Source organism: Chamaea fasciata, unplaced genomic scaffold, assembly GCF_029207755.1.
Source record: "Chamaea fasciata isolate MVZ Bird 193981 ecotype frontalis unplaced genomic scaffold, bChaFas1.0.hap1 SCAF_1294, whole genome shotgun sequence".
NCBI classification, from domain to species: domain Eukaryota; kingdom Metazoa; phylum Chordata; class Aves; order Passeriformes; family Sylviidae; genus Chamaea; species Chamaea fasciata.
The window spans coordinates 1-18,404 of NW_027095379.1; the positions used below are offsets into that span (position 1 = coordinate 1).

The 18,404-nt window shown below is 56.4% G+C and overlaps 1 protein-coding gene across 1 annotated transcript; it reads right to left on the reverse strand.

The window, feature by feature from the left end:
* Positions 1-13: 13 nt before the first annotated feature.
* On the reverse strand, positions 14-18,142 carry LOC136284711 (nephrin-like). Its single transcript, XM_066175081.1, is given in 18 exon segments — positions 14-440; positions 1,097-1,233; positions 1,989-2,114; positions 2,117-2,160; positions 2,877-3,009; positions 4,096-4,273; positions 5,679-5,803; positions 7,016-7,142; positions 8,293-8,607; positions 9,162-9,323; positions 10,708-10,826; positions 11,693-11,804; positions 12,565-12,641; positions 13,638-13,766; positions 14,726-14,848; positions 16,548-16,739; positions 17,079-17,115; positions 17,991-18,142. Coding segments are annotated over 18 exon segments (2,310 nt in total). The 5' UTR covers positions 18,012-18,142; the 3' UTR covers positions 14-287.
* Positions 18,143-18,404: the final 262 nt, after the last annotated feature.

Sequence of the window (18,404 nt, forward strand, 5' to 3'; positions counted from 1 at the left end):
CGTTTTGGGGCAATTTTGGAGCAATTTTGGGGCAGTTTCATTTTGGGGCGATTTCGGGTGATTTCGGGGTCGCATTTGGACTCGTTTGGGGCAATTTTGGGGCAATTTTGGGGCAGTTTCATTTTGGGGCGATTTCGGGACGATTTCGGGGTCGGATTTGGACTCGTTTTGGGGTAAATTTTGGGGCGATTTCGGGTGATTTCGGGTCGGATTTGGACTCGTTTTGGGCAATTTTGGGGCAGTTTCGGGGCAGTTTAATTTTGGGGCGATTTCGGGTGATTTCGGGGTCAATTCCGGACCCTGGACCAGCAGCGTGACGTCAGCGCCGGCCCCGCCCTCCGCGTTGTGGCACCACACCCGGTAGGCGGCGCTGTCGGCGCGGGTGACGTTGGCGATGAGGAGGGCGCCCCCTGGCGACTGCCGGAAGCGCGGGGACCCCTCTGGGGGAGGGCGGGGCCACAACGAAGGGGGCGTGGTCATGGAGAGGCCACGCCCACCCCCGGGAGCCCCTGGCGCCTTCCCAGTGCTCCCAGTAACTTCTGGAACCGTCCCAGTTCATCCCAGTAACCCCAAACCCCAAAACCAGTATAAACCAGTAACCCCAAATTCCCTCCCAGTGCCCTCCCAGTACAAACCAGTAACCCCAAATCCCCTTTTAACCCTTCCCAGTGCCCTCCCAGTTTGTCCCAGTAACTCCAAACCTCAAACCAGTATAAACTAGTAACCCCAAATCCCCTCCCAGTGCCCTCCCAGTACAAACCAGTAACCCCAAATCCCCTCCTAGTCCCTCCCAGTATAAACCAGTAACCCCAAATCCCCTCCAGTGCCCTCCCAGTACAAACCAGTAACCCCAAATCCCCTCCTAGTCCCTCCCAGTATAAACCAGTAACCCCAAATCCCTTCCCAGTGCCCTCCCAGTACAAACCAGTAACCCCAACTCCCCTCCCAGTCCATCCCAGTCCCTCCCAGTACAAACCAGTAACCCCAAATCTCCATTTAACCCCTTCCCAGTCCATCCAGTAACCCCAACCCCCCAAACCAGTACAAGCCAGTAACCCCGTCTCCCCTCCCAGTGCCCTCCCAGTGCTCCCAGTACCGGGGCTGATGCCCCTCCCCCGCACGCTCCAGGCGCAGCTCTCGGGTGGGGGATGGGCGCGCACCGACAGCCCCAAGATGGCGTCGGAACCTTCCGAACCAGCACCGGGGACGGGCCGGCGCTCACCAGGGGCGCGTCTGCACCAGTACAAACCAGTACGGACCAGTTTGGCACCAGTTCAATCCCAGTAACTCCCAGCGCCTTCTAAAGGCATTCCCAGTATATCCCAGTATATCCCAGTTAGGCCCCAGGGGTTCCCCCCATGTCACCAAGGGTGCGCCTGCACCAGTATAAACCAGTACAAACCAGTTTGGCACCAGTTCAATCCCAGTTCAATCCCAGTAACTCCCAGTGCCTTCTAAAGGCGTTCCCAGTATATCCCAGTGTATCCCAGTATATCCCAGTATATCCCAGTTAGGCCCACAGGGGTTCCCCCCGTGTCACCAAGGGTGTGTCTGCACCAGTATAAACCAGTACAAACCAGTTCAGGACCAGTCCAAAGGTCCCAGTACTCTCCCAATGCGACCCCCAATCCCCTCCCAGTTCATCCCAGTATATCCCAGTCCCCTCCCAGTAACCCCAAACCCCCAAACCAGTATAAACCAGTAACCCCCAATCCCCTCCCAGTCCATCCCAAACCCCTCCCAGTATAAACCAGTAACTCCAAATCCCCTTTAAACCCTCCCAATCCCTTCCAGTATAACCCAGTACAAACCAGTAACCCCAAATCCCCTCCCAGTATAAACCAGTAACTCCGAATTCCATTTTAACCCCTCCCAGTTCCCTCCCAGTAACCTCAAACCCCAAACCAGTATAAACCAGTAACCCCAGATCCCCTCCCAGTCCCTCCCAGTCCCCTCCCAGTCGATCCCAGTATAAACCAGTGGCTCACGGCGCAGGCGCAGCACGTGGGCGGAGCTGACGGCCACGCCCATGGCCGCGCTCCAGGCTCGGCACGTGATTGGCTGGTCCTGCAGCGCCAGCGCCCCCTGCAGGAGCAGCCGCGCCCCCACCGTGACCCCCCGTGGGGGGCGGGGCTGGGGGGGAGGGGCAGCCCCGGCTCCCTGCGGGGAACTGGAGTTACTGGGAGCGACTGGGAGCGACTGGGAGGGGACTGGGATGGACTGGGAGGGAACTGGGAGGGGGTTAAAAGGGGATTTGGGGTTACTGGTTTATACTGGTTTGGGTTTTGGGGTTACTGGGATGGGACTGGGATCACACTGGGAGGGGAGTGGGATGGACTGGGATAAACTGGGAGGGACTGGGAGGGACTGGATAAACTGGGAGGGAACTGGGAGGGGGTTAAAGGGAATTTGGGGTTATGGGTTTATACTGGGAGGGCACTGGGAGGGCTGGGAGAGGATTTGGGTTACTGGTTTATACTGGGAGGGAACTGGGAGGGACTGGGAGAGGATTTGGGGTTACTGGTTTATACTGGGAGGGCACTGGGAGGGACTGGGAGATGATTTGGGGTTACTGGTTTATACTGGGAGGGCACTGGGAGGGACTGGGAGATGATTTGGAGTTACTGGTTTATACTGGTTTGGGGTTTGGGGTTACTGGGATGGGACTGGGATCACACTGGGAGGGACTGGGAGGGACTGGGATAAACTGGGAGGGGACTGGGAGGGGTTAAAAGGGGATTTGGCTTTACTGGTTTATACTGGTTTGGGGTTTGCTGTTACTGGGATGGGACTGGGATCACACTGGGAGGGGACTGGGATGAACTGGGATGAACTGGGAGGGGATTGGGAGGGAACTGGTGTTACTGGTGTCTCACGGGGCGTGGCCGGGGCGGATCCAGGTGAGCTCCGGGGCCGGGTGGGCGGGGCCAGCGCGGCAGGTGACCGTCAGGGTGTGGCCGGGGCGGGGCTCCCGCGGAGACACCGAGATGGAAACGGCCTGGGCGGGGACTGGGAGGGACTGGGAGTTACTGGGAGGGACTGGGATGGACTGGGAGGGACTGGGAGAGGATCTGGGTTTACTGGTTTATACTGGTTTGGGGAGGGACTGGGAGGGGCACAAGGTGGCCACGCCCACACGTGGTCACGCCCCTCCGGGAACCAGTAAGCTCCCAGCCCCTCCCAGTAACCCCAAACCAGTAACAACCAGTAACTCCAAATCCCTTCCCAGTCCATCCCAGTGCCCTCCCAGTACAAACCAGTGACCCCAAATCCCTTCCAGTATAGCCCAGTTCCCTCCCAGTTCCCTCCCAGTTCCCTCCCAACTCCCTCCCAGTCCCTCCCAGTATAGCCCAGTCCTTCCCAATCCCTCCCAGTGCTCTCCCAGTAACCCCAAACCCCAAACCAGTATAAACCAGTAACGCCAAATCATCTTTTCACCAGCCCAGTGCCCTCCCAGTGCCCTCCCAGTATATCCCAGTCCCTCCCAGTATAACCCAGTCCCTCCCAGTATAACCCAGTAAGTCCCAGTCGCCTCCCAATCCCCTCCCAGTTCCTCCCAGTTTATCCCAATCCCTCCTAGTCCCTCCCAGGATAACCCAGTCCCTCCCAGTTCCCTCCCAATCCCCTCCCAGTCCCTCCCAGTCCTACCCAATATAACCCAGTCCCATCCCAGTCCATCCCAGTTTATCCCAGTCCATCCCAGTCCCTCCCAGTATAACCCAATAAGTCCCAGTCCCCTCTCAATCCCCTCCCACTCCCTCCCAGTTCCCTCCCAGTATAACCCAGTCCCTCCCAGTTCCCTCCCAACCCCCTCCCAGTCCCATCCCAGTCCCTCCCAGTATAACCCAGTCCCTCCCAGTTCCCTCCCAACCCCCTCCCAGTCCCATCCCAGCCCCTCCCAGTATAACCCAGTCCATCCCAGTTCCCTCCCAACCCCCTCACAGTCCCTCTCAGTTCCCTCCCAGTATAACCCAGTCCCTCCCAGGTTCCTCCCAATCCCCTCCCAGTCCCTCCCAGTATATCCCAGTCCCTCCCAGTATATCCCAGTCCCTCCCAGTCCCTCCCAGTCCCTCCCAGTCCCCCCCAGTCGCTCACACAGCACTCTCAGCCGCACGGGGTCGCTGCGGGTGGGCGCCGCCCCCTTGTGGGCGGGGCCGGCCTCGCACCGGAAGGGGGCGCCGTTGTCGCTGGGCGTGGCCGTCAGCAGCAGCTCGCGCGAGGTCACGTGACCGGAACGGCTCTGCGCCGGCGCGTCCGCCAGGGGGCGCCCGTCCTGGGAAGGGGCGGGGCTTCAACTGGGAGGGGACTGGGATGAACTGGGATAAACTGGGAGGCACTGGGAGGGGATGGGGTGTTACTGGTTTATACTGGTTCGGGGTTTGGGGTTACTGGGAGAGGTTAAAAGGGGATTTGAGGTTACTGGTTTATACTGGGAGGGCACTGGGAGGGACTGGGAGAGGATTTGGGGTTACTGGTTTATACTGGTTTGGGGTTTGGGGTTACTGGGAGAGGCTAAAAGGGGATTTGAGGTTACTGGTTTATACTGGGAGGGCACTGGGAGGGACTGGGAGAGGATTTGGGGTTACTGGTTTATACTGGTTTGGGGTTTGGGGTTACTGGGAGAGGTTAAAAGGGGATTTGAGGTTACTGGTTTATACTGGGAGGGCACTGGGAGGGACTGGGAGAGGATTTGGGGTTACTGGTTTATACTGGTTTGGGGTTTGGGGTTACTGGGAGAGGTTAAAAGGGGATTTGAGGTTACTGGTTTATACTGGGAGGGCACTGGGAGGGACTGGGAGAGGATTTGGGGTTACTGGTTTATACTGGTTTGGGGTTTGGGGTTACTGGGAGAGGTTAAAAGGGGATTTGAGGTTACTGGTTTATACTGGGAGGGCACTGGGAGGGACTGGGAGAGGATTTGGGGTTACTGGTTTATACTGGTTTGGGGTTTGGGGTTACTGGGAGAGGTTAAAAGGGGATTTGAGGTTACTGGTTTATACTGGGAGGGCACTGGGAGGGACTGGGAGAGGATTTGGGGTTACTGGTTTATACTGGTTTGGGATTTGGGGTTACTGGGAGGGGACTGGGAGGGGTTTTTGTATTTTTGGAGGATTTTGGGGATTTTTGGGGACGGTTTTTTGGGACGTTTTAGGGACATTTTTGGGGGATTTTTGGGATTTTTATGGGATGTTTTAGGGATGTTTTGGGGACATTTTTGGGCCATTTTTAGGGACATTTTTGGGGCCCTTTATGGGACAATTTTGGGCCAATTTTGGGACATTTTTGGGGCCCTTTATGGGACAATTTTGGGCCAATTTTTGGGCCATTTTTGGGGCCCTTTTTGGGCCAATTTTGGGTCATTTTTGGGGCCCTTTATGGGATATTTTTGGGACATTTTTGGGCCAATTTTGGGCCAATTTTGTGCCATTTTTGGGGCCCTTTTTGGGATATTTTTGGGCCCTTTTTGGGCCATTTTTGGGGCCCTTTTTGGGATATTTTTGGGCCCTTTTTGGGACATTTTTGGGCCAATTTTGGGACAGTTTTGGGCCCTTTTTGGGCCATTTTTGGGCCATTTTGGGCCATTTTTGGGCCAATTTTGGGACATTTTTGGGCCCTTTTTGGGACATTTTTTGGGCCGTTTTGGGGATGTTTTGGGGACACTCTGGGGGCCGTCTCACCTTGGTCCAGGTGAGTTTGGGGGCCGGGTGCCCCCCCCGGGCGTGGCACAGCAGCCGCAGCTCCTCCCCCGCCCGGAAGGTGGCGTTGGGGGGCGGGGCCTCCACCCAGAGCGCCTGCGGAGGGTCTGGGGGCGGGGCCAAAGCGGGACACGCCCCCTCTTAGCGGGACACGCCCCCTCGTAAAGGGATATGTCCCATCTTAGTGAGACACGCCCCTTTAAAGGGACACACACCCTTAAAGGGTGACGCCCCTTTAAAGGGACACTGCCCCAGTCCCTCCCAGTGAATCCCAGTTCATCCCAGTAACGCCCAGTCCCTCCCAGTTCATCCCACTGCCCACCCAGGAACCTCCAATCCCCTCCCAGTCCCCTCCCAGTTTGTCGTAGTCCATCCCGGTATAACCCAGTATATCCCAGTATAACCCAGTACATCCCAGTATAACCAGTACACCCCAGTATAACCAGTACATCCCAGTACATCCCAGTATAACCAGTACAGCCGGTGCTCACGGGTGACGCTGACGGTCACTGTCACACTCCGGGTCCCCACCCCAGTATAACCCAGTATATCCCAGTATAACCAGTATATCCCAGTATAACCAGTACATCCCAGTATATCCCAGTATAACCAGTACAGCCGGTGCTCACGGGTGACGCTGACGGTCACTGTCACACTCCGGGTCCCCACCCCAGTATATCCCAGTATATCCCAGTATAACCCAGTATATCCCAGTATAACCCAGTACATCCCAGTATAACCAGTAAATCCCAGTATAACCAGTACATCCCAGTATAACCCAGTATAACCAGTACAGCCGGTGCTCACGGGTGACGCTGACGGTCACTGTCACACTCCGGGTCCCCACCCCAGTATAACCCAGTATATCCCAGTATAACCCAGTATAACCCAGTATAACCAGTATATCCCAGTATAACCAGTACATCCCAGTATAACCCAGTATAACCAGTACAGCCGGTGCTCACGGGTGACGCTGATGGTCACTGTCACACTCCGGGTCCCCACCCCAGTATAACCCAGTATATCCCAGTATAACCAGTATAACCCAGTATAACCCAGTACATCCCAGTATAACCAGTACACCCCAGTATAACCAGTACATCCCAGTACATCCCAGTATAACCAGTACAGCCGGTGCTCACGGGTGACGCTGACGGTCACTGTCACACTCCGGGTCCCCACCCCAGTATAACCCAGTATATCCCAGTATAACCCAGTACATCCCAGTATAACCAGTACACCCCAGTATAACCAGTACATCCCAGTATAACCAGTACATCCCAGTATATCCCAGTATAACCAGTACAGCCGGTGCTCACGGGTGACGCTGACGGTCACTGTCACACTCCGGGTCCCCACCCCGGGGGTCTCGGCCTCGCACACCAGGGGGGCGCCGTGGTCCTGGACACGCCCCCGCAGCGTCAGGTTGGACACGGCCACGCCCCCCTGGGGGAGGTCACACCGGGGTCACCGTGAGGTCACTCAGGGGTCAATCAGGGGTCACTCAGGGGTCACCCAGGGGTCACTCGGGGGTCAATCAGGGGTCACTCAGGGGTCAAAGCCCCTCCCCCGCCCTCACTGACCCATCCCCCTCCCCCCAAATTAACTCCCAGTGCTCCCAGTAACTCCCAGTTTGATCCCAGTTCCCTCCCAGTCCCTCCCAGTTTGTCCCCGTTCCCTCCTAGTTCCTCCCAGTTTATCCCAGTCTCCTCCCAGTTCCCTCCCAGTCCCCCCCAGTCCCTCCCAGTCCCTCCCAGTTTGTCCCAATCCCCTCCAGTCTCTCCTAGTTTGTCCCAGTCCCTCCCAGTTTGATCCCAGTTTGTCCCAGTCCCTCCCAGTTTGTCCCTGTTCCCTCCCAGTCCCTCCCAGTCCCTCCCAGTTCATCCCAGTCCACTCCAGTCCCTCCCAGTTTATCCCAGTCCCTTCCAGTCCCTCCCAGTTTATCCCAGTCCCTCCCAGTTCCCCCCAGTCCCTCCCAGTCCCCCCCAGTCCCTCCCAGTCCTTCCCCGTTCATCCCAGTCCCCCCCAGTCCCTCCCAGTCCCTCCCAGTTTGTTCCAGTCCCCTCCCAGTCCCTCCCAGTCCCCCCCAGTCCCTCCCAGTCCCTCCCAGTTTGTCCCAGTCCCCTCCCAGTCCACCCCAGTCCCTCCCAGTCCCTCCCAGTTTGTCCCTGTTCCCTCCCAGTCCCTCCCAGTCCCTCCCAGTTCATCCCAGTCCACTCCAGTCCCTCCCAGTTTATCCCAGTCCCTCCCAGTCCCTCCCAGTCCCTCCCAGTTTGTCCCCATTCCCTCCCAGTCCCTCCCAGTTCCCCCCAGTCCCTCCCAGTCCCCCCCAGTCCCTCCCAGTCCTTCCCCGTTCATCCCAGTCCCCCCCAGTCCCTCCCAGTCCCTCCCAGTTTGTTCCAGTCCCCTCCCAGTCCCTCCCAGTCCCCCCCAGTCCCTCCCAGTTTGTCCCAGTCCCCTCCCAGTCCCCCCCAGTCCCTCCCAGTCCCTCTCAGTTTGTCCCAGTCCCTCCCAGTCCCTCCCAGTCCCTCCCAGTCCATCCCAGTCCCCTCCCAGTCCCTCCCAGTCCCTCCCAGTCCGTCCCAGTCCCACTCACTGGTCCCAGTCCCTGGTGGCTGGCCCGCAGCTCGGTCCCCCCCAGCCACCAGCGCAGCCGCACTGGGGGGTTACTGGGAGCACTGGTGCAGCTCAGCGGCGCCTCCCCGCCCTCGGCCACGGCCGCCGAGCCCAGCAGGGTCAGCTCCGATGGCCCGTCTGACCAGTACAGACCAGTATGAACCAGTGTGAACCGGTATGGACCAGTACAAACCAGTATAAACCAGAATAAATCACTACACAGCAACACTGACCGGTATAAACCAGTATACATCAACACTGGCCAGTGCAAACCAGTATGAGTTGTTATGGATGGCTGTAGTCCGACCAGTACAAACCAGCATGAACCAGCATGGACCAGTATAAACCAGTATACTCCCAAACATACCAGTATAACCCAGTACAGACCAGTATAAATCAGTACAGACCAGTACAAACCAGTACAGGTCAATACTGACCAGTATGGATTATTACAGGTTAGTACGATCTGACCAGTATAAACCAGTAGGAACCAGTATGGACTGGTGTCAACCAAAATAAACCAGCAAAAACCAGTATATCCCAGTATAATCCAGTCCCTCCCAGTCCCTCCCAGTTTATCTCAGTCCCTCCCAGTCCATCTCAGTCCCTCCCAGTCTATCCCAGTCCATCCCAGTCCATCCCAGTCCCTCCCAGTCCATCCCAGTTTATCCCAGTCCCTCCCAGTCCCTCCCAGTCCCTCCCAGTCCATCCCAGTTTATCCCAGTTTATCCCAGTCCCTCCCAGTCCCTCCCAGTCCATCCCAGTTTATCCCAGTTTATCCCAGTCCCTCCCAGTCCATCCCAGTCCATCCCAGTTTATCCCAGTTTATCCCAGTCCCTCACACGTCACTCGCAGTTTGACGCTGGCGCTGGCCCCGCCCCCCGGCAGTGACGTCACGGCGCGGCACCGCAAGGTGACGCCGTCGTCCTCGGGGGCGGGGCTGAGCACGAGGCGGGAGCTGGCCACGCCCCCCGCGTCCTGCGACCACGCCCCCGCCAGGGGCTGCCCGTCCTGGAAAGGGGCGGGGCCAAGAGGGAACAAAGGGGCGGGGTAGGGGAAATGGGCGGGGTTAAATGAGGTCACGCCCACTGAGAGGGCTCCCAGTAATTCCCAATTTCATTCCAGTGGCTCCCAGTAAGTCCCAGTAACTCCCAGTTTGATCCCAGTAACTCCCAGTGACATCCCAGTGACTCCCAGTTTGATCCCAGTAACTCCCAGTGACATCCCAGTGACTCCCAGTTTGATCCCAGTAACTCCCAGTGACATCCCAGTGACTCCCAGTTTGATCCCAGTAACTCCCAGTGACATCCCAGTGACTCCCAGTTTGATCCCAGTGACGTCCCAGTAACTCCCAGTTTGATTCCTGTAACTCCCAGTGACTCCCAGTAACTCCCAGTGGTCCCAGTTTGATCCCAGTGACTCCCAGTGACGTCCCACTAACTCCCAGTTTGATTCCAGCGACTCCCAGTAAGTCCCAGTAACCTCCCAGTGCCTCCCAGTGCCCTCCCAGTTATTCCCAGTTTGAATTCAGTGACTCCCAGTAACTCCCCAGTGCCTCCCAGTGACTCCCAGTCACTCCCAGTAACGCCCAGTGACCCTCAGTCCCCTCCCAGTTTTGTTCCCGTGACTCCCAGTATGATCCCAGTAACTCCCAGCACCTCCCAGTTTGATTCCAGTGACTCCCAGTAACTCCCAGTTTGATTCCAGTAACTCCCAGTGCTCCCAGTAACCCCCCAATCCCCTCCCAGTTACTCCCAGTTTGATCCCAGTGCCCTCCCAGTCTCTCCCAGTAACTCCCAGTGCCTCCCAGTTTGATCCCAGTGACTTCCAGTAACGCCCAGTGACCCTCAGTCCCCTCCCAGTTTCGTCCCAGCAACTCCCAGTTTGATTCCAGTGCCCTCCCAGTAAATCCCAGTCCATCCCAGTCTCTCCCAGTGCACCCAGTGATCTCACCATGCCTTCCCAGTATGATCCCAGTGCCCTCCCAGTGACTCCCAGTATGATCCCAGTGCCCTCCCGGTGACTCCCAGTATGATCCCAGTTCCTCCCAGTGACTCCCAGTATGATCCCAGTTCCTCCCAGTCCCTCCCAGTGCCCTCCCAGTTTATCCCAGTGCCCTCCCAGTAACACCCAGTGACCTCCCAGTCTCCTCCCAGTTTGATTCCAGTGATTCCCAGTCCCCTCCCAGTAACCCCTGATCCCCTCCCAGTGCCTCCCAGTTTATCCCAGTCCCTCCCAGTTCCCACCCAGTCCATCCCAGTTTATCCCAGTCCCTCCCAGTTTATCCCAGTCCCTCCCAGTTTATCCCAGTTCCCTCCCAGTTTATCCCAGTACATCCCAGTCCATCCCAGTGCCCTCCCAGTCCCTCCCAGTGCCCTCCCAGTGCTCCCAGTACCTTGTCCCAGTGCAGACTGGGAGGAGGGCGCCCCCCGCGGCTGACGCAGAGCAGCCGCAGCTCCTCCCCCGCCCGGACCAGCGGCGGCAGCCCCTCGATACTGGGAGCACTGGGAGGGACTGGGAGGGGACCGGGGGTCACTGGGCAGGACTGGGGGATACTGGGATGAACTGGGAGGGGACTGGGAGGGGACTGGGATGAACTGGGATGAACTGGGAGGGGACTGGGAGGGACTGGGATGAAGTGGGAGGGAACTGGGGGTCACTGGGATGAACTGGGATGAACTGGGAGGGGACTGGGAGGGGACTGGGATGAACTGGGAGGGGACTGGGAGGGGACTGGGATGAAGTGGGAGGGAACTGGGGGTCACTGGGATGAACTGGGATGAACTGGGAGGGGACTGGGATGAACTGAGATGAACTGGGGGGTGACTGGGATGAACTGGGAGGGGACTGGGGGGTTACTGGGATGAACTGGGATGAACTGGGACGTCCCGGAGCGACTTCGGGGGAATCTCGGAGGTTTATTTGCAGGGTTATTTGGGGACATTTTGGGGACATTTTGGGGACATTTTGGGGACATTTGGGGACATTCGGGGACATTCGGGGACATTTGGGACATTTGGGGACATTTTGGGGACATTTGGGGACATTTTGGGGATATTTGGGGACATTTGGGGACATTTGGGACATTCGGGGACATTTTGGGGACATTTGGGGACATTTGGGGACATTTGGGACATTCGGGGACATTTTGGGGACATTTTGGGACATTCGGGGACATTTTGGGGACATTTTGGGACATTCGGGGACATTTTGGGGACATTGGGGACATTGGGGACATTTGGGGACATTTGGGGACATTTGGGGACATTCGGGGACATTTGGGGACATTCGGGGACATTTGGGGACATTTGGGGACATTTGGGGACATTTGGGGACATTTTGGGACATTTGGGGACATTCGGGGACATTCGGGGACTCACCGGCGATGTCCAGCCGCAGTCCGGCCGTGGCCGGAGCCGCCCCGGCCGCGTTGGAGGCCGAGCAGAGCAGGAGCCGCCCGTGGTCCGAGGGGCCGGGGGTCAGCCTGGGGAACTGGGGTCACTGGGAGGGACTGGGATAAACTGGGAGGGACTGGGAGGGACTGGGAGGGGATTGGGATGAACTGGGAGGGACTGGGAGGGACTGGGAGGGACTGGGAGGGACTGGGAGGGACTGGGAGGGAACTGGGATGAACTGGGAGGGACTGGGATGGACTGGGAGGGACTGGGAGGGGATTGGGAGGGACTGGGAGGGACTGGGAGGGACTGGGATGGACTGGGATGGACTGGGATGGACTGGGAGGGAACTGGGAGGGACTGGGAGGGACTGGGAGGGGATTGGGATGGACTGGGAGGGAACTGGGATGGACTGGGAAGGAATTGGGAGGTTACTGGTTTATACTGGGAGGGAACTGGGATGGACTGGGAGGGACTGAGAGTGACTGGAAGGGAACTGGAAGGGACTGGAAGGGGACTGGGATATACTGGGATGGACTGGGAGGAGACTGGAATAAAACTGGGAGGGACTGGGATAGACTGGGTTATACTGGGAGGGCACTGGAGGGGACTGGGATGAACTGGGAGGGACTGGGAGGGGACTGGGAGGTTACTGGTTTATACTGGGAGAGCACTGGGGAGGGACTGGGACTGGGAGGAGACTGGTTTGGGCTCCCCCAGGTTGGGCTATACTGGTCTATACTGGTCTATACTGGTCTATACTGGTTTCGAGTGGTTTATCCTGGTCTATACTGGTTTGCGCTGGGTTATACTGGTGCATACTGGTTTATACTGGTCCGTACTGGCGCTCACCTGGCCGTGGCCTCGCTGGAGCTCAGCTTGGGTTGGGACCCCTCGAAAACCCTCACGGAGACGTCGGGAAGGGGCTCGTCCCCTGGGACCCGAAACCACCCAAAATATCCCAAAATCATCCCCAAATCATCCCAAATCAGCCAAAATCACCCAAAATCGGCCAAAATCGGCCCAAAAATCGGCCCAAAATCACCCCAAAATATCACAAAATCAGCCCAAAACCCACCCCAAATCTCCCAAAATTACCCCAAAATCGGCCAAAATTGACCAAAATCACCCAAAGTCACCCCAAAATCGGCCAAAATCGGCCAAAATCAGCCAAAATATCCCAAAATCGGCCAAAATCAGCCCAAAATATCCCAGAGACCCCGAAATCGCCCAAAATCAGCCCAAAACATCCCAAAATCCCCCCAAAATCCCCCCAAAATCCCCCCAAAATCCCCCCCAAATCACCCCAAAATCACCCCAAAATATCCCAAAATGAGCCAAAATCAGCTCAAAAATCCCAAAATAACTCAAAATCACCCCAAATCACCCAAAATCAGCCCAAAATATCCCAAAATCGGCCAAAATCACCCCAAAATATCCCCAAATGAGCAAAATTCAGTCCAAATCAGCCCAAATCACCCCAAAATGATCCAAATTTGCCGAAATTGACCCAAAGTGCCAGAATTCCCCCCACAATTTACCCAAAAATTGCCCCAAAATCAACCCCAAGTCGCCCAAAATTGCCGAAATTCACCCGAAATTGCCCCCAAGTCACCCCCGAAACCGCCGCAAGATCCCCCCAAAAATCGACCCCCGGAATGATCTAAAATCAGCCCGAAATCGGCGGAATTTACCCCAAAATTCAAAATCGACCCTGAATGATCCCAAATCCGCCCGAAATACCCCAAAATCCCCTCAAATTCCCCCAAATTCCCCCCAAATTCCCCAAATTTCCCCCAAATCCCCCCAAAATTCCCCAAAATGCCCCCAAATCCCCCAAAATTCCCGAAATTTCTGCAAAATTCCCCAAAATCCCCCAAATTTTCCCCAAAATTCCCCCAGATTCCCCCGAATTTCTCCCGGCACTCACCGAGGCGCAGCTCCAGCTCGGGGGCGGGGCGCGCGTCGTGGGCGTGGCAGCGAACCTGAACCTCGGCCCCGCCCATCAGGGGAAGCTCCGCCCCCTCCAGCAGCTCCAGCTGCGGGGCACTGGGGGGAACTGGGAGAGACTGGGAGTGACTGGGAGGGAACTGGGACAAACTGGGAGGGTCTGGGAGGGAACTGGGAGGGAACTGGGAGGGACTGGGAGGGAACTGGGAGGGAACTGGGAAGGACTGGGAGGGAACTGGGAAGGACTGGGAGGGACTGGGATAGGATTTGGGGTTACTGGTTTATACTGGTTTGCGGTACTGGGAAGGACTGGGAGGGGACCGGGATGAACTGGGAGCAACCGGGAGGGGATTTGGGGTTTTACTGGTTCCTACTGGTTTGGGGTTCGGGGTTACTGGGAGGGACTGGGACTTCCTGGAATCTCCCTGGGAGTAACTGGGAGGGGATTGGGGATTACTGGGTGAGGACTGGGAGGAACTGGGATAAACTGGGAGGGACTGGGAAGGAGGGTGAGGGGCATCCCGGTGGCTCCCAGTTAATCCCAGTCCCCCCGCAATCCTCTCCCAGTCCCTCCCAGTATAACCCAGTCCAAACCAGTCCAAACTAGTCCATCCCAGTATAGCCCAATATAACCCAGTATAACCCAGTGCAACCGAGTATAACCCAGTCCAAACCAGTCCGTCCCAGTATAAACCGGCATAACCAGTATAACCCAGTATAGCCCAGTATGACCAATATCACCAGTATAACCCAGTATAACCAGTTTACCAAGCACTGTGATCCGGGTGGGGCGGGATGCTCAGGGACCAGTACAACCCAGTATAACCCAGTTTAACCCAGTCTAACCCAGCATACCCCAGTACAACCCAGTCCAACCCAGTATAACCCAGTATAAACCGGTATTATCAGCATAACCCAGTACGTCCCAGTATAACCAGTATCACCGGTAAAACCCGGTACAACCCAGTATAACCAATCCATCCCAGTATAACCAGTATAACCAGTATTACCCAGTCCAAACCAGTCCATCCCAGTAAACCCCAGTATACCCCAGTATAAACCAGTTACCCATGACGCTGAGGCGGGCGGGGCGCGAGGGGCGGGGCCGGGTGCCGTTCCCCTCCCCCGCCTGGCACTGGAACTCGGCGTCGTCCTCCAGCGTCACCCGCCCGATGCGCAGGTGGTGCTCACCTGGGGACACGCCCACTCGCGGACACGCCCACCCCATGTTAGCTCCGCCCCCCCATCACCTTTGAACCCCCAAATTCCCCAAAATTCAAAATTCGGCCCCAAAAATCTGCAGGAAACTCCCCCCAAAAAATCCTCCAAACTGCCCGAAACTGCCCAAAATGCCCCAAAATCCCCCGTTCTAAAATCCCCATTTTTGGCCCAAAATGCCCCAAAATCCCCCGTTCTAAAATCCCCATTTTTGGCCCAAAATCCCCCGTTCTAAAATCCCCATTTTTAGCCCAAAATGCCCCAAAATCCCCCGTTCTAAAATCCCCATTTTTGGCCCAAAATGCCCCAAAATCCCCCGTTCTAAAATCCTCATTTTTGGCCCAAAATGCCCCAAAATCCCCCGTTCTAAAATCCCCATTTTTGGCCCAAAACCACCCAAAATCCCCCGTTCTAAAATCTCCATTTTTGGCCCAAAATTCCCCAAAATCCCCCGTTCTAAAATCCCCATTTTTGGCCCAAAACCACCCAAAATCCCCCGTTCTAAAATCTCCATTTTTGGTCCAAAATGCCCCAAAATCCCCCGTTCTAAAATCCCCATTTTTGGCCCAAAATGCCCCAAAATCCCCCGTTCTAAAATCTCCATTTTTGGTCCAAAATGCCCCAAAATCCCCCGTTCTAAAATCCCCATTTTTGGCCCAAAATTCCCCAAAATCCCCCGTTCTAAAATCCCCATTTTTGGCCCAAAACCACCCAAAATCCCCCGTTCTAAAATCTCCATTTTTGGCCCAAAATGCCCCCAAATCCCCCGTTCTAAAATCCCCATTTTTGGCCCAAAATACCCAAAATCCCCCGTTCTAAAATCCCCATTTTTGGCCCAAAATGCCCCAAAATCCCCCGTTCTAAAATCCCCATTTTTGGCCCAAAATTCCCCAAAATCCCCCGTTCTAAAATCCCCATTTTTGGCCCAAAATGCCCCAAAATCCCCCGTTCTAAAATCCCCATTTTTGGCCCAAAACCACCCAAAATCCCCCGTTCTAAAATCCCCATTTTTGGCCCAAAATGCCCCAAAATCCCCCGTTCTAAAATCCCCATTTTTGGCCCAAAATACCCAAAATCCCCCGTTCTAAAATCCCCATTTTTGGCCCAAAATTCCCCAAAATCCCCCGTTCTAAAATCCCCATTTTTGGCCCAAAACCACCCAAAATCCCCCGTTCTAAAATCCCCATTTTTGGCCCAAAATACCCAAAATCCCCCGTTCTAAAATCCCCATTTTTGGTCCAAAATTCCCCAAAATCCCCCGTTCTAAAATCCCCATTTTTGGCCCAAAATTCCCCAAAATCCCCCGTTCTAAAATCCCCATTTTTGGCCCAAAATTCCCCAAAATCCCCCGTTCTAAAATCCCCATTTTTGGTCCAAAATTCCCCAAAATCCCCCGTTCTAAAATCTCCATTTTTGGTCCAAAATGCCCCAAAATCCCCCGTTCTAAAATCCCCATTTTTGGCCCAAAATTCCCCAAAATCCCCCGTTCTAAAATCGCCATTTTTGGCCCAAAATTCCCCAAAATCCCCCGTTCTAAAATCCCCATTTTTGGCCCAAAATTCCCCAAAATCCCCCGTTCTTTAAGCCCAAATTTCTCCCCAAAGCCTCCTTAACCCCGCCCCCTTTAAATCCCGCCCCTTTGTGCCCCGCCTCCTTTTGTAGCCCCACCCACCTTTCCGGGGGTCTCCGACCAATCGGTAGCGAGGGTGGGCCAGGGTGGGCGTGGCCCCCAGGAGGAGCCCGTCCCGCGCCCACTGCACGGCCACGCCCACCTGGGTGTGGCAGCGGAGCTCCGCCTCCTCCCCCAGCAGCGCGCTGCCATTGGCCGGTTCCTCCAGGAAGGGCGGGGCCGGGGGGGCGGAGCCTGAGGGGTAGAGGGGAGCAGGGAGTGACCTTTGACCTCTGAGTGACCCCTGGGTGACTTTTGAGTGACCGTGAGTGACCCGAGTGACCCCTGGGTGACCCCGAGTGACCCCTGAGTGACCCTTGAGTGACCCTGAGTGACCAATGAGTGAGTGACCCCTGAGTAACCCCCGAGTGACCTCTAAGTGACCCCTGAGTGACCCAGTGTCCCCTGTGTGACCCCTGACCCCTGAGTGTCCCCTGTGTGACCCCTGTGTGACCCCTGACCCATGGGTGACCCCTGAGTGACCCCTGAATGACCCCTGACCCCTGAGTGACCCCTGGGTGACCCCTCACTGACCGCAGCCCCCGATGACCACCAGCAGCGCCAGCACCGCCTGTCCGGGAGGGGTCAAAGATCAGAGGTCAAAGGTCAAATCCCAACAGTTCCACCTCAAAAATTTTCCCCAAAATTCCTTCAGAACCCTCAAAACTTCCCGAAATTCCCCCAAAATTCCATCAGGACCCCAAAAATTCCCCCAAAATTTCCCCAGAATTCCCTCAGGACCCCCAAAATTCCCCCCAAATCCCCCAAAATTCCCTCAGGATCCCCAAAACTTCCCAAAATCCCCCCAAAATTCCCTCGGAACCCCCAAATCTCCCTTAGGACCCCTCAGGATCTCCCCAAATTCCCCCCAAATCCCTCCAGGATCTCCCAAAATCTCCCAAATTCTCCCCAAAACTCCTCGGGACTCCGAAATTCCCCCAAAATTCCCCTAAAACCACCACGGGACCCCCAAATTTCCCCCAAATTTTCACCTCAAAATTCCCTCAGGACTTCCAAAATTTCCCCAAAACCCCCCCAAATTCCCTCAGGACCCCCAAAACTTCCCGAAATTCCCTCAAAATTCCCTCAGGACTCCGAAAATCCCCCCAAAATTCCATCCAAAATTCCCTCGGGACCCCCCCACCCCCCCCCCGAATTCCTCCAAATTTCCCCCGAAATTTCCCCCAAAATCCTCTAAATTCCCCCCGGACCCCCCAAAATTCCCTCCGGACCCCCCAGGACCTCCCCAAATTCTCCCCGGTGCCTCCAGGAATCCCGAAATTCCCCAAATTCTCCCTCAGGAACCCCCCCCCCCCAAATCCCCCCCCCCCAAATTTCTCCCCAACCCCCCCAATTTCCCCCAAAACCACCCCAGGACCCCCCGAAATCCCAAATTTTCCCCCCAAAATCCCCCCCCGGGACCCCCAAATCCCCTCCCCCACTCACCCAGCCCAGCCCCTCCCCCATCCCGGTGGGTTTCCGGGGGGTTTTGGGGGTTTTGGGACCCCCCGGGAGCCTTTTTTTGGGGAGGGGGCGTGGCCTGAGGTCACGCCCCCACCCCGCCTGGCTCCGCCCCCATGGGGCGTTGTGATTGGAGGAGCCGGAATTTGAGAATTCGGGGAATGCGGGGGAGGGGCGGGGACAGCTGGGAATGGGCGGGGGAGGGAGGGGGAGGGGCGGGGACACCCCCCCCCCCCGAATTCCCCCAAAATTCCAAAGAATTCCCCCAAAATTCCAAAGAATTCCCCCAAAGTTCAGCCCCAAAAAAGGGGCTGGGAGTCCCGAAATTCAAAGAAAATCACCCAAAAAAGGGCTGGGAACCCCAAAATCCCCTGAAATTCCCAAAATTCACCCAAAAAT